The sequence below is a fragment of the Populus euphratica genome, unplaced genomic scaffold (genome assembly GCF_000495115.2).
Source record: "Populus euphratica unplaced genomic scaffold, PopEup_1.0 scaffold156.1, whole genome shotgun sequence".
NCBI classification, from domain to species: domain Eukaryota; kingdom Viridiplantae; phylum Streptophyta; class Magnoliopsida; order Malpighiales; family Salicaceae; genus Populus; species Populus euphratica.
In genome coordinates this window covers 614,398-629,343 of record NW_011499931.1, presented here as the reverse complement: position 1 = coordinate 629,343, position 14,946 = coordinate 614,398, and the positions used below count along the sequence as shown (strand labels likewise).

General features: G+C 36.9%; 1 protein-coding gene across 1 annotated transcript; it reads right to left on the bottom strand.

The window, feature by feature from the left end:
• Window positions 1–7,995: 7,995 nt before the first annotated feature.
• LOC105136084 (uncharacterized) lies at window positions 7,996–14,154 on the bottom strand. Its single transcript, XM_011041270.1, is given in 5 exon segments — window positions 7,996–11,437; window positions 11,654–12,413; window positions 12,492–13,075; window positions 13,367–13,520; window positions 13,914–14,154. Coding segments are annotated over 5 exon segments (5,181 nt in total).
• Between the last annotated feature and the right edge of the window lie 792 nt (window positions 14,155–14,946).

The window sequence follows — 14,946 nt, the reverse complement described above, 5'->3', positions numbered from 1 at the left end:
TGAAATACCAAAAATAAAAAAGGTCAACCTATAATTTTTGAGAGAAAAAAAGTAGAAAAGAAAAACAAAAGGCCCACTGGTGAAAAATCACCCTATCATCGCCAACATGCACAATACCAAAAAAAAAAGGATGCAACAACACTTCCAACAACAAGACAAAATGACAAGTTTGGCTACTAAGAGACGTTACAAGCACTATCTAAATGGCACAGACGCCTCTCACATGTTGGCATTTAAACAGTACACCACAACAATATTTTGAATTTAAATATTAATTAGTCAAGTGAAAATAACCAAATTGCCCACAATGATTCTATAATTAACAAAAAAAAACTTATGTGAAAGGACAAAAATGGCCCTAGATGCATGGTTATTTTTATTTGAATCCAAAGGTAAAAATATCTTTTTATCGTATTTTAAAAAGCAAAACAACATAAATATTATTGGTTAACTTTAAATTTTGTCAATTAAGAAAGGGTAATTTAGTCATTTTATTTTAAATAGAAAAGACATGTATACCTTAAAAAAATCCTTTAATGGCTAGCGAACCATATGAAATGACCAATTTACCCCCAACACCATGGCATCTTTTTTTTCTTTCAATGGCCAAAAAATAATTTCATTATTGTAATAAATAGTTAGCTAAATTTGGTTGTACAGTGATTTTTCTATGCGTTTTACAATTTTCTTTAACTAGGTATTTGACTCATGCTTTGCTATGAGCTAGATATGTTTTTTCTAACAAAAAAATTAAATATATAGGCTTTCTCATTGCTTTTTTCCCATAAAAAATTAAGTGTAAAACAAAAAAATTATTCACGCATCTAATTAAATAAATTGAGAATCATTTGTGTCTATAAATAAATAAATACAAAGGTCATTGATGATAATTAAAGAAGTAACTAGAAAAATTAATAGACATATATAGATTGGGATATTTAATCTTGCAATAGATGTTATTTACTTGGTTATGTTTAAGGACTCTATTGATTCAAATTAATTTTTTTTAATTAAATAAGAGTAGAAATATGCACATACATGAAATTGATTAAACAAAACCAAAAAAAAATTATTATATAATGTTGCACTCATTAAAAATATTATCTAAATATAAATATATTTATTTTTAAAAATAAATTTCATTCATATAAAAAATAAAAAACTTATTGATTAATTAGAATAATATCATAAAAAATTAAATACATACAAATAATTAAAAAAACAATTGTTATTTAAAAAGGATAAATAAAAAATTAAGAGAAATGGTACTATTTTAAATATAAATTAAAAATTTATTTAAAAAATACATATTTAGAAAAATAAAATTTAAAAAAGAAAAAAAATATATCAAACCTTATTGAGCTAGACAAGTCAGGCCAACACACGTGACCTATTTAGAAAGGACCCATACATGAGGGCATTTATTTATTAAAAAAATATAATAGGGTACATGATTATGAAGAGAAACTAGAAAAGATTAGAAGTTTAATTTCAAAACAATTCAATGCTAAAAGACACAAAGTAAGAAATATTAAATTACAAAAAATCCTGACAAAATATCCAAGTCAACCTAAATTAACTTACTAACATGTAGTCTAGCTGATGGGACTAGGATAAACGAATAGAAAGGAAATTGAAGAAGAAGCCCGATATAAAAAAACTCAAACCTTGAAGGATGGAACAAAAAAAATAAAAATTTCAACCAATTTCATATTAAAGAAAAAAAAATGTTAATTTAAAAAACTTGCCAAAGTAAACTAAATAAAAAACCATAAATAAAATGAATCGGGATAACTTATGTCACTTTTAAAATTAGTGAAAAATTCTATAAAAAACATATAAATAAAAACAATAGAGCTCAATCTTTAATTGAATAAATGTCAAAACCTAAAGCTGAAAAAACATAATCTTAAAAAAAAGGAGAAAAAAACCCAAGCAAACTCGGGTGAACCTTCTAAATTTGAGTTAATTTCTAAAACTCATAACTTGTGAAATCGTAAGTCATTCTTAATTAAAAATCGTTCTAATCACCATGAGATAATATAATGCATATGCGTACTATATAAATGTTTCAAGGCATATGTGTTTTTTTTTAAAATGTTAATTAACAAAAAAATAAAAGGGCTCGGTGTTTTATTGTAGTAAGTGAGGAGATTCACTATGGATTGTACATTGAAATAACACTTGTGCCCTTTAGTTCTGAAAAATATTGACCTTTAAGTGAAATGTCATTTTTGCCTTTTGACTTCAAAAAATTAAAGGCTGTTTGGGAGAGTATTTTTATATTTGCATCATAGTTCTTTTTGTAATTTACATATGCCCTTAGGACCATTTTAATAATTTGTATTATTATAATATTAATAAATCAATACATTTGGCCTAACATGTAGGCATATCATCACCCCTACTGTATTCAGGTAGTGCGTAGGGGTACATACTGTCGCACGTCGAAAAAATCCGCGCGATGTCGGCTGGCGAGTTTTTTGTTTATTATTTGTGTTTTGTTTGGTTCTTTTGAAGTCGCCACCTAGTATTATGGTCACTAGGAACCTATGGTCTGCAAGAGTCTGAGTAAGGGATTGGTTGTGCAAGGGGAAGACACATCACCTCCAGTGCACCCTACCTAAGGTAAGCTGCATTGTTGTTTGATTATTTTTCTAGGTCAAATTTCTATTCGTTGGTCTTTTCTAAGGTTCAAGGCAGATCTCCCTTCATGAGGGAGTCTCTACCTTATTGGGTTAAATCCTATCCATTCTAAAGTCTGAATTTTAAAATTGTCTTTATTTACACCTTGTATCTTTAATACCCGAGGGTGTACTTTATAGTGTAATTTTACACCCCACGAATATTAAAGTCTACATCTTAATCCTAAAAGGGGTCAAAAAGAAAAAAAAGTTTTTGATATTTTGGCCAAACCTTAACGGATAATCATAAAATAGTTATGGTATCCATTTTTTTTTATTTTTAAGTCATGAGAAAGATGTAATTTTTTTATTTTGAAACATGCTTGAAAAATTCTTTAGGATTTGACCGTATGCAATAAAACATTTTTTCCTTTTTTATTTATTTATATATTTTTTTTGATTTTTTTTTGAACATTTCAATGAAAACCGGGTATTTTAATATCGGACTTCTATCTTAGCATGTAAGTATACAACCCAATAATAAGCAAACTTGGCAGAAAAATGTTTAAGAAAATAAAAAAAAAATTTGAAATATACAACCCAATATTAAGTAAACTTGGCAGAAAAATGTTTAAGAAAATAAAAAAAAATTGAAATGATTTTTTTAAAAAACAATTTGAATTAATATAATATTATTAAATATTAAAAACCTATGGGTTGGGCTGGCCTAGTTGGCTAGGCCAGGCTCAGCCCATGAAAAGTGGGCCAAAATCGACCTAAAATGGGTTGGGCCGTTTTTGGCCCAGGACTCTTAGGTTTGGGTCGGGCTTGGCCCAGCTTCTTGGGTTGGGCTCGAACTAGTCCGGCCCAAGCAGATGGCTAATTAATTAGCCACTACATGCAGAAATGAATTTTGCATGCAGTGGCTATGAGGAACAAAGAAGGAAAAGGGTGGAGCAGGGAGAAGAGAATTACCTGGCGTGGAGAGAGTCAGCGGCCTGGCTGATGGTGCGCGATGTGACTGGAGGTGGTGAAGCCGGCGGTGTGAGCTGGTTGCTGCAGTGGTGGAGGCCGGTCGGAGGAAGAAAAAGAAGAAGAAGAAGAAAAAACTTGTAATGGAGAGAGAGAGAGGTGTTGCAAGCTTCGGTGAGGTGGTTTTATGGCTTCTGGAGGTGGGGATGATGGTGTGGTGTTTCACGGGAACGACGACGGCGAGGTTAGTGGTGGTGGCTGGAGGCCACGAGGGAGAGAAAAAAAAACAAGGGGAAGGGGCTGGTTGCAGGAAATACGGGCAGAAAAGTTGATTTTTGGCCAACTTTGGGTTCGATTTTCTCCTCCCCCGAGCATGCAATTTGCTCCTATTTATAGGGATGGAAAAAGGGTAATCTCGTCTTCAAAGGGAAAAAATTCTCAGCCCTTGATTCGACTCTTGGAATCCAAACCGTTGGCTCAAAGTGTGCACCTCGAACTGCTAAATTTGGCAAATCCAGAGCTGCAGGCTGCCCGAGATGGCCAATTTGGGCCAATAAACGGAGCCGCTTAAAAGTTTTTTGACCCGACCAAACCATTTTCCAAGATAAAGGGGTTGCAGGTGGACATGGTGGTGCACGCGTTGTCGGATTTGGTGGCCAAACGAGGAAGAACATGCGCCTGGAAAGCTGCTACTTGGGCAGCTTTTCGGGGAAGATGATGAACAGTATCCAAGCGACGCGTCACTTGGGCAGCTTTTCAGGGAAGATGCGCGTCACTTGGTTTTTTTTTTTAAATCCCAAAAACGACGCCGTTTTGGGTTAAAATTAAGGATTTGTTGATGTTTAATTTGGTCCTCCAGCTTTCAATTTCTTTCAATCAAATCCCTAATTAACCATAAACTTCTGATTTAATGCAATTTGGTCCCGGCTTAACTTCAACTTCAGCCCCATATTTACGCGCCTCTTGCAATATGGTCCTTGGTCTCGGATTTATGCAATTTCATCCCTAATTGACCATTAAAATTTCAATTTCTTCAATTTAACCCCCGGATTTTGTCAATTAGACGCCTATAGTTCGACGCCTTTTACAAATTAGTCTTTGACTTTGGATTTTGTCAATTTAATCCCTAATTGGCCCCAAAACTTCAATTTTCTTTCAATTTGGCCCCTGATTTCAATCAATTAACTTGGTAAAAATTAAATTTGGTCTCTTAAAATTCCAATCTTCTTAATTAAGCCCAAATTAGGCTCCCAAACTTAATTGTTTTTACCAATTAAGCCTCAAATAAAATTAATTTGACCCATTTAAAGTATAATTAAGTCCTTGCACTTAATTAAATCCTTCATTTGGTCCTAAATTAATTCTTAAACATAATTAAAATTTAATTTGGCCCATGATTGAATCAAATTGGCCTATTAAAATTTAATTATGTTATGGGGTTTAATTTTTATGCAAATTTTTCCAATAATCATTTAATTTGACTTCAAATTTGCATTTTTTCCAATTTTGGGCAAAATAGGGCGCTGATAGGTTTTGAATCTCCTCCGAAAATTGCTGTTTGATTTTTGCCTATTTTTGCGGTCTTTCTAGATCAGCTTTCTCCACATTGCTAGCCTTTATTTTATTTTATTTTTTTTATTTTGAAAAAAAAAGTGAATTTTGGGGAATTACCCAGAATTGGGTTATAACAGTTGCCCCCCTCTTTACAAGGTTTGTAATAGAAAGTCTCGTTAGAGACTTTAGATAGGAAGCGCTGTAAAGTTGAAAAAGAAGGATAGGAAATGGTTGACTCATCATGTTGGGAAATAATGAATCCTTATGAGGGCTAGAAAGCATACCCAGGGTAAAAACTGGGAGAGATTTTTTTTTAAATGATGAAAAATACCAAGATTTTTTTAAAGAGGTTTTATTGTGTTGGGTGACCTACCCAAGTGAAAGGGTTTGAAAAATACAAAGATTTTTTCAAAAATACAAAAATTTTCAAAGTGGTCTTGTTGTGTTGGTGACCTGCCCAAGTGAAAAAAAAATATGAAGATTTTAAAGTGGTGAAAAATATGATGATTTCTCAAAACGGTTTTATTGTAATGGACAACCGACCCAAATGGAAGTTTTTAGAGGTGGTGAGAAACGAAAGGGTTTCTTAAAAGATGGTTTCATTATAATGAGCAACCGGCCCAAATAACAGGTGAAAAGAGTTTTCGAAGAGGTCTGATTGTGATAAGTGACCTACCCAAGTGAAAAACACAAAAACTTTTTAGAGGCCTTTTTTTTTTTCTCTTTTTTTTCAAAATAGTGAAAAATACAAAGGTTTTTTCAAAGTGATCTTGTTGTGACGGGCGACCTACCCAGGTGAAAAACATGAAGATTTTTCAAAGAGATGAAAGATATAGAGATTTTTCAAAGTGGTGAAAAATACGAAGATTTTTCAAAGTGGTGAGAAATACAGAGATTTTTCAAGGAGGTCTTGTTGCAATGGACGACCTGCCCAGGTAGAAAAGGGAGAGTGGTCGTATGGTAGTAGGTGACCGACCCAGGCAAAAACATGGAATATCTTGAAGAGGCAACATGATAGGACTCGAAGGTGCACTATTCGAGCAATGGAAGCTCGACGAAGCGTTCGAAAAGAGATAGGACTCGAAAGGAAATGAAGGATAAAAAGCACACTTGATAGGAGGTAGGGTTAAAAAACACATTACATAAGAGGTGAGAGTTCAAAGGCAAAGTAGAAAAGAGGTAGGGTTAGAAAATGCATTACCTAAGGTGGTTGAGAGTTCTAAGGCGCACTTAAATGGAGGCTGGGTTAGAAAACACACTACCCAAAAAGGTGATGGTGAAACCGGTCTGACAATATTGAAAGCAATGCAATATGATCAATATGCATGTATATTTACCTGAGAAATATAGGTCCCCATTTCTTCATGATGTCCTTCTTTTCTCAAAAGTTGGAGTGTTTGATAGTAAGCTTTAATGACTATTTTCACTCTTGCTTACTCGAGTCGTATCTTGTGATCTTGACCCTCGGGTAGGATATATGATATACATCTTATCCCTCAAACCTTTATCTGAAGGGGTTTCCAGCTCAACCCAACATTTTCTATTTTCTTAAAACTCCATCATGGAGCCAACCCTATGCGTTTTGGCGAATTGTCCTCCGGCTTGATCATGCCCCCAAGTATTCAGATCAGGTCTAAGGATGAGGCTAGGTGAAGGGAGGTTTGGTCTTTGACAAGGAGTTGTTTTCTTGCAGAGTTTTTGGAATTTCAAAGCTATTCCAGACATAGAAATCATTTTGACATCGATTCAAAGCAAACTCATTCTGAAGAAATTCAAGTGATTCCAATGGAGAGGTTTTCAGAAGTGATGAAAACTTTTTGTTTTGATATTTGGTGAAAAATATGAAGACATTTGGTTGGTCACAAAAGGTTGAAATTTCAATTTGAGGGTTATTAGGAACCATCTTTCAAAGCATTCATTTTATTTGCATGAATAATGATTTTCTTCCGCATGAGAAAGCACTGCCTACCGATCTAGATTGTTTGTCATTGATTAGAAAGGGCTTGATTAGGCACGTAATGTAGGCTTAGGCTATTGGTTATGAATAAAAGGATATTTGTAGGCTTAAAAGGTGTTTAAGGGACTTTAAGACTAAATATCATTAATGCTTATATCCCAAACTTTTTTGTTCATACATTTTTGGACCTTAGAATTGATTTTGCAAAATGGTCCACGGTGCCCCCCAATGTTAGGCTTTTCCTTTGGTTTTGAGCATCATTATATTATCAATTTTTTTTGGCACACTCAGATCTTTTGGAACTCTTTCATGCTCCCCAGCTTTGTTTGGGCACCTTTATTGTTGATGACTTTTTCATGCCCCCCAGGGTTGTTTGGGCATTTTTAGTCATTAAGGATTTTTTGTTTTTGCACTTGCCCCCCAGTATAGGGTGTGATTCTAGCCAATGTTATTTTTTCAACAAAATGTATTAGGCTCAAAAGGGGACTTCAAGGGATTTTTTAGAATTTGAGAAAGAGTTATCAAAGATGGCCTTTCTTCATTTCAAATGCATGCAGTTGGAATCGTCAAGCTTTGCTTTCCTACATACGAATATGTAAAACAATTTCTCATTATTCATGCAATCAAAACTCAGCTTTGAAGTTATTTCATGGTGCTTGAGTTGTCTTTCAGGGTTTTTTTTCTTCTTTTTTTTTAGTGTCAGGATATCACTTGAATTTTTAGAACTTGTTTATTAGAACAAACATCAAATTGACTTTAGTTTTGTACTAAGACTTTGAATTCCCAAAAATCTTTATCAAAACATGAGATCATGCATAATTTTAGGGGAAACACACTATAGAAATCTTGGCCAAACTTCAATTTCATTGATTGACAAGGGTAAATACATCAGGCGTAGTACTTCTTTACAACATCTGAGTTTACAGGTCTTGGTAGATCCCTTCCATCCATAGTAGTCAGAATTAAAGCCCCTCCAGAAAAAGCCTTTTTCACTACATATGGCCCTTCGTAGTTTGGTGCCCACTTGCTTTGATCTTCTCCTGATGCTAGTGGGATCTTCTTTAACACCAAATCCCCTTCCTTGAACACTCTTGGTTTGACCTTCTTGTTGTAAGCTTTTGCTATCCTGCTTTGGTATAACTGGTGATGGCAGATAGCTGCTAGTCTTCTCTCATCGATTAAGGTTAGTTGCTCAAATCTTGACTTTGTCCATTCTGATTCGTCCAGTTCTGCATCCTTCAGGATCCGTAGTGATGGGATTTCTATTTCTAAGGGCACCACCACCTCCATTCCATATACTAAAGAGTATGGGGTGGCATTTGTAGAAGTTCTAACCGTGGTACGGTACGCATGAAGTGCATATGGGAGCATCTCATGCCAATCCTTGTAGGTGACCACCATTTTCTGGATGATCTTCTTGAGATTCTTGTTAGCTGCTTCGACTGCCCCATTCATCTTTGGTCTATAAGGGGAGGAATTGAAGTGTTTAATCTTCCATTTGGTGCACAATTCGTCAATCAGCTTCCTATTGAAATTCTGGGCGTTGTCAGTTACCAATCTTGCTGGCAAACCATAACGATAGACCAAATCCTTTTCAATAAACCTCTTAACTACTTTCTGCGTTACATGGGCGTAAGAGTTGGCTTCTACCCATTTGGTGAAGTAGTCGATGGCCACCAAAATGAATCTATGCCCATTGCTCGCTTTAGGATTAATTGGCCCTATAACATCCAAACCCCACATATCAAAAGGCCAAGGCGAGATCATATTGAACAGAGGTGCTGAAGGCGCATTTATTTTGTCGCCATATATTTGACACTTATGGCATTTTCTGACATAGTCTACACAATCTCTCTCCATGGTCAACCAGAAGTATCCAGACCTTTGTATTTGTTTCGCCATTGTATGCCCATTAGCATGCGTAACACAGATCCCCTCATGAACTTCCTTTAGTGTTTGTTCAATCTCATTTTCATTCAAACACCTGAGCAAAGTCCCGTCAAATGACCTTTTATATAAAATTTCCCCATCCAAGTAAAAATTCATGGTCATTCTTCTCAAAGTCTTTTCATCCTTCTTGGAAATCCCTTCAGGATATTCTCAATGCTGGAGAAACTTCTTGATGTCATTGTACCATGGTTTCCCATCTGGTGATTCTTCAATTAAGTAGTAATGGGCTTGGAAGCTTCTGACTTCGATATCTATTGGTTGGATCTTGCTTTTAGTATCAACTTGTGTCATTGAAGCTAAGGTTGCTAAGGCATCAGCAAACTGATTCTTATCTCTGCTTATATGAGTGAATTTGATTTCTTCAAATTCATCGGCTAACTTCAAGAGATAAATTTGATACAACTTCAACTTCTCCTCCTTAGTTTGCCACTCGCCTTTTACTTGGCAGATGATTAGTAAGGAATCCCCAAAGACCTCAAGCTTCTTGGCCTTAAGTTCCAGAGCAGCTTCCGGGCCAATGATGCAGGCTTCATACTCGATAGTGTTATTGGTACATTCAAACAGTAACTTTGTTGAAACAGGATACTGCTTATTTTCTGGGGAAATCACTACGGCTCCGGCCCCATTTCCTGATACATTTACTGCCCCATCAAAGTAGAGGGTCCACTGATCGCTTTCCCCACTTTTATTTTCGACTACTATCACCTCTTCATCGGGGAGGTCAAAGTTTAGCGGCTCATAGTTCTCCATGGCATGGTCTGTAAGATGATCAGCAATTATACTTCCTTTGACAGCTTTTCTTGTCATAAAGACAATGTCATATTTTGCCAACAACACTTGCCACCTTGCTATTCTACTTGATAGGTAAGGTTTTTCACAAATATACTTGAGCGGGTCTAATTTTGAAATCAGCCAGGTTGTGTAGTACAACATATACTGCCAGAGTCTTTTCGCACTCCAAACCAAAGCACAACATAACCTCTCAATTGTTGTATATCTCGACTCACAATCATTGAATTTTTTACTCAAGTAGTAAATAGCTTGCTCTTTCCTTCCTGACTCATCATGTTGTCCCAGCACACAGCCCATAGTTGTTTCTGTTACTGTTAAGTATAGAATCAAAGGCCTCCCTAGTGTTGGAGGTACTAATAATGGTGGATTTTGCAAGTACCTTTTTATTTTATCAAAGGCTTCCTGACAATCGTTGTCCCATACTCCCAGATTCTTCTTCCTGAGTAAACGAAAAATTGGTTCACAAGTCACCGTCAACTGGGATATAAACCGAGCTATGTAATTCAGGCGCCTGAGGAAACTTCTTACCTCCTTTTCTGTCTTAGGGGTAGACATCTCCTGAATAGCTTTAACTTTATCAGGATCAACTTCTATTCCTCGACCACTTACTATGAAGCCCAATAGTTTTCCTGTTTTCACCCCGAATGAGCATTTTGCAAGATTCAACTTTAGCTGGAATTTTCGCAGCCTTTCAAATAGTCTTCTTAACACTTGCACATGATCTTCCTCTTTCTTCAATTTTGCAAGTATGTCATCTACATAAACTTTCACTTCTCGGTGCATCATATCGTGGAACAGGGTAACCATTGCTCTTTAATATGTGGCTCCAGCATTCTTCAAACCGAATGGCATTACTTTATAGCAAAATGTCCCCCAAGGTATGACAAAAGTGGTCTTCTCTTTATCTTCTTCTTCCATTCTAATTTGATTATAACCAGAGAATCCATCCATAAAAGAATATGTAGCATTTCTTGTAGCATTATCAACGAGAATGTCTATATAGGCCAAAGGAAAATCATCTTTTGGGCTCGCCTTGTTCAAGTCTCTATAGTCCATACACACCTGAATCTTTCCATCCTTTTTTGGGACTACGACCACATTGGCTACCCATTGTGGATATTGGACTACATCTAGAAACCTTGCATCCCACTGTTTTCGTACCTCAGATTTTACTTTGAGTAACATGTCCGGGCGCATTCGCCTGGTTTTTTGCTTAATTGGCCTGCTTCCTTCTATTAAAGGAATCTTATGTACCACTATATCAATATTTAGACCAGGCATATCTGTATAAATCCAAGCAAAAACATCTACATACTCGTGTAATAGAGAAACTAGTCTATTTCTTTCTTCTGTTGTAACAAGAGTGCCAATCTTTAATTCCTTATTTTCTTGTTTGTCTCCCACGTTAATGGCTTCTAGTTTCTCACTAGCCGGTTCCCAGGCTTTTTCTGAACTTTCTACCAGCTTAGTAAACTCTCTTATATCTTCCTCCCCCCATTCTTCATCATCCATTGCAATCATATTATCAAAGTTTGGCCAATTATTCTTAGCGCAATGGTTTTGTGAATCGATGGAACTTTCAGGATTCCTGAAAGTGCAATGCGTGCTCGTGTAAGTGTGATTCATGAAAAGATAAAAGATGCAGGCACACTTTGGACACAAGAAAATGCATGATCTCATTAAAATGAAAGTGCTTGGTTAACATAGAAAATTTTGCGGTACTATGAGCTAAAATACCGACAAGATCAGCACAAGTCAAAACAAGACAAAATAAGTCCGAGCATTATCAAACAAGAACAATTACTTTTTAAACACAATAGGAGTATGCTCCGTCTTCCAATTCTGGTACACCTCCCCTTCAGCCAATCTTCGCACGAAAAATCTAGCAGGAGGTTCATCAATGGTGTGAATGGAGAGTTGTGGCAACACTTCATCCTTCATCTCCAAATCTACTTCCTCTATTCGTTTTTCTTCTTGGCTTTCTTGGGTATTGATGTGGAGATCCATTATGTCAGATCTAATCACTTCTGCAACCCTTGGGAAAGATACTTGGAGTGGTGGGATGACAAGTTCCTCTTCTTCTGGCTCTCTTCCTTCAATCCTCGCCATTCTCGCTTCTCTTTTAACTTGAGTAACCCGCTTGTAATCGTCTTTCTTGGGCTTATATCCAAGCCCAAACCTTTGATTTGTGTCATTTAGCTTGATCAGGCTAGGCATTCTGGTCTCAGGATTACATTGAAAAGGAGCTCCCTTTTTTAAGAAGCATTTGGCAGCCATCTTTGCTGTTTCTGGGATTTTAGGCTTCCTTAGCACTATGCCTTCAGGAACCCATGCTGCATTCATAATTTTAAAAGCATGAATATTCCCATCTCTACAATCTTCTACTTCAATAAAAGGTATGACCACATTTTTTATCATGGAAACTGTCTCTTCAGCTTTAACAGTTATCAACATTCCGTTCATGATATACTTCAAACACTGGTGCAATGAAGAAGCCACTGCTTCAGCTGCATGAATCCACGGCCTTCCTAATAATATGCTGTAAGATGGGTGAATGTCCATTACTTGTAATGTTATCAAGAACATCTGCGGCCCCATATATAGCTCTACTTTAAGGGTCCCAATTATTGGTCTTGGCGAACCATCATATGCTCTCGCCATCAAGGTGCTGGGCTTCATATGTGACTCATCGACAAGCATTTCTTTCAAGATATGTAATGGTAGGACGTTCAGCGCAGAACTATTGTCAATGAGCACCTTTCCGATCAGAATATCCTTGCAACGCACCGTAATGTATAATGGCTTGTTGTGCCTAGTACCATCAGGACTCAATTTATCTTCAGTGAAGTATATATAATTTGAGGCTTGGATTCTTCCCACTAAATGTTCCATGGCTTCTTGATTGATGTATTGAGGAACATATGCTTCATTCAATACCTTTTGTAGAGCCTTCCTATGTGGCTTAGAGCTTAAAATCAGAGAAAATAACGATATTCTTGCTGGAGTTTTCTTAAGCTGTTTAACAACACTATATTCACTGTGTTTCATCAGCTTTAAGAATTCGTTAGTTTCCTCTTCCGTGACAGGTTTATTTATTTCCTCAGTTACGTCAGCCCCTTCTTTACCCTTGGCTTTTCTTTGTTTTTCCAACTCTTCTGGAGTGAAACATCTGCCACTACGGGTCAATCCCCCAATTTCTGCTTGAAAAATGGGCGGTTGCAGAGTGCTTTTGAAAGGATACCCATAGTTGTGAGGTAAAACACTATAATTCCCTTTATCTTCCACTACTGGTTTGGATAAGACCAATTTGGGTGGCTTTCCGGTAGTGAATTATACTCGACACACCTCTTTATTTGGTGCCTCTATCATGGACACCTCTCCACTTGTTGCTTTCTCAATTCGTAGCAACCCAAGACTCATCATTTGCATCATTTTTTTGTGAAAGCCCTCACAATGGTTGATCACATGGCCTTTTACATTATGCAGTTCACAGCACTTCTCGCTACCCTCATTATACCTTGCATTTACCATCATTTGGTAGATTCTATCCATCGACACCTTTATGATGTTTGAGTGTTCCACTTCTAACATGTTTATAGACCCACTACCTGAAGCATGATTAGGTAGAGGGTTCGCATTCACATCAGGGGCATCTTCAAATGCTATCCATCCTGCTTTAATCAGTTGCAGAAGTTTTCTTCTAAAGGCGTTGTAGGTATGGATACTGTGTCTAGCTATACCGGCATGGTATTCGCAGGTGAGATCTGACTTATACTAGCTGGGGTAAGGTAGTTGTAGGGGTGTCAAAGGCACAGGGACTACTTGCCCAATACTTAGTAGCTTTTGGTACATTTCATTTAGGGGTAAAGGCAATGGAGGCAATTGTTCTTGGGTTCTTTGGTAATTCCTTTTGGGGAAACTCTCGGCTTGGTTTTTTACTTGGTGGTTTTAGGGTTCAAGTTTTCTGGCTGGGCTCGAGAAGTTGAAATTGGTATTGGCAATTTGGGGTGGAGAGGATTGAGTAGTATATCTTTGGAAAGAGCCTTTCTTGCTTCTGTAACTACTTTCAACATGATCAATCTCTCTTTTCTTCACTCCAAAACCCTTTTTCTCCACGGGTGTAGAGATTCTTCCACTCTTTACTCTTTGCTCTATTCGTTCAGCCACTGCCACGACATCCGTGAATTGTTGGGTTGAACTACCCATCACATGTTCATAATATGACGCTTTTAGCGTGTTAGCAAACAGAGCAACCATTTCCTTTTCTAGGAGAGGGGGTGGACTTGTGCTGCCAAATCTCTCCATCTTTGAGCATATTCTCTTATGCTTTCTTTATCTCCTTTCTCCAAGTTAGACAGACTAGTTCTATCAGGAGCAATATCCATGTTGTATTTGTATTACTTGATGAAAACATCTACGAGGTCCTTCCATGTATGGATCTTGGTATTATCTAACCTCATATACCAACTTAACGCTTCTCCACTCAAGCTATCTTGGAAGAAATGCATTAGTAGCTTTTCATCGTGAACTACTTTTGCCATTTTATTACAATAGGATTTGAGATGGGTAACTGGGCATTGAGTGCCGGTGTATTTGATAAACTTAGGAACTCAAAATTTCTTTAGTACCACCACATTAGGGACTAGACACATTTCTACAGCTTGTATAGGATCATATAAGTCTACTCCCTCAATGGCCTTAATTCTAGCCTCTAATGCTGCCATTTTGTCTCGATCAATGTCCTCGGATGGCTTGGTTTTGTGGGACTTATTAACAAATGCATCTGCAATTGCAGGTGTTGGTATTGGCGTTGTTGACTGCACAAATGCTGGAGTATGTTGAGGCTCTTGTGCATGTTCTCCTATTATTTCTTTAGGTTGGTTTGCTGGGAGAGGGGCAGGCCTAGTTGAAGGACCTTCACCCGAGGTGTTCCTTAGTACTTGCTCAAGTAAGCCGGTGAGGCGAGACACACTATCTTTTAAGGAATCCAACTCTTCTTGGAAACGAGCATCACGGTAAGCACGCTCTTCATCTTCTATGTTCCTTGCTCGAAGTCGGGTGTTGTAAGCTCTTTGGGGACCTATATTTTGACCTGGT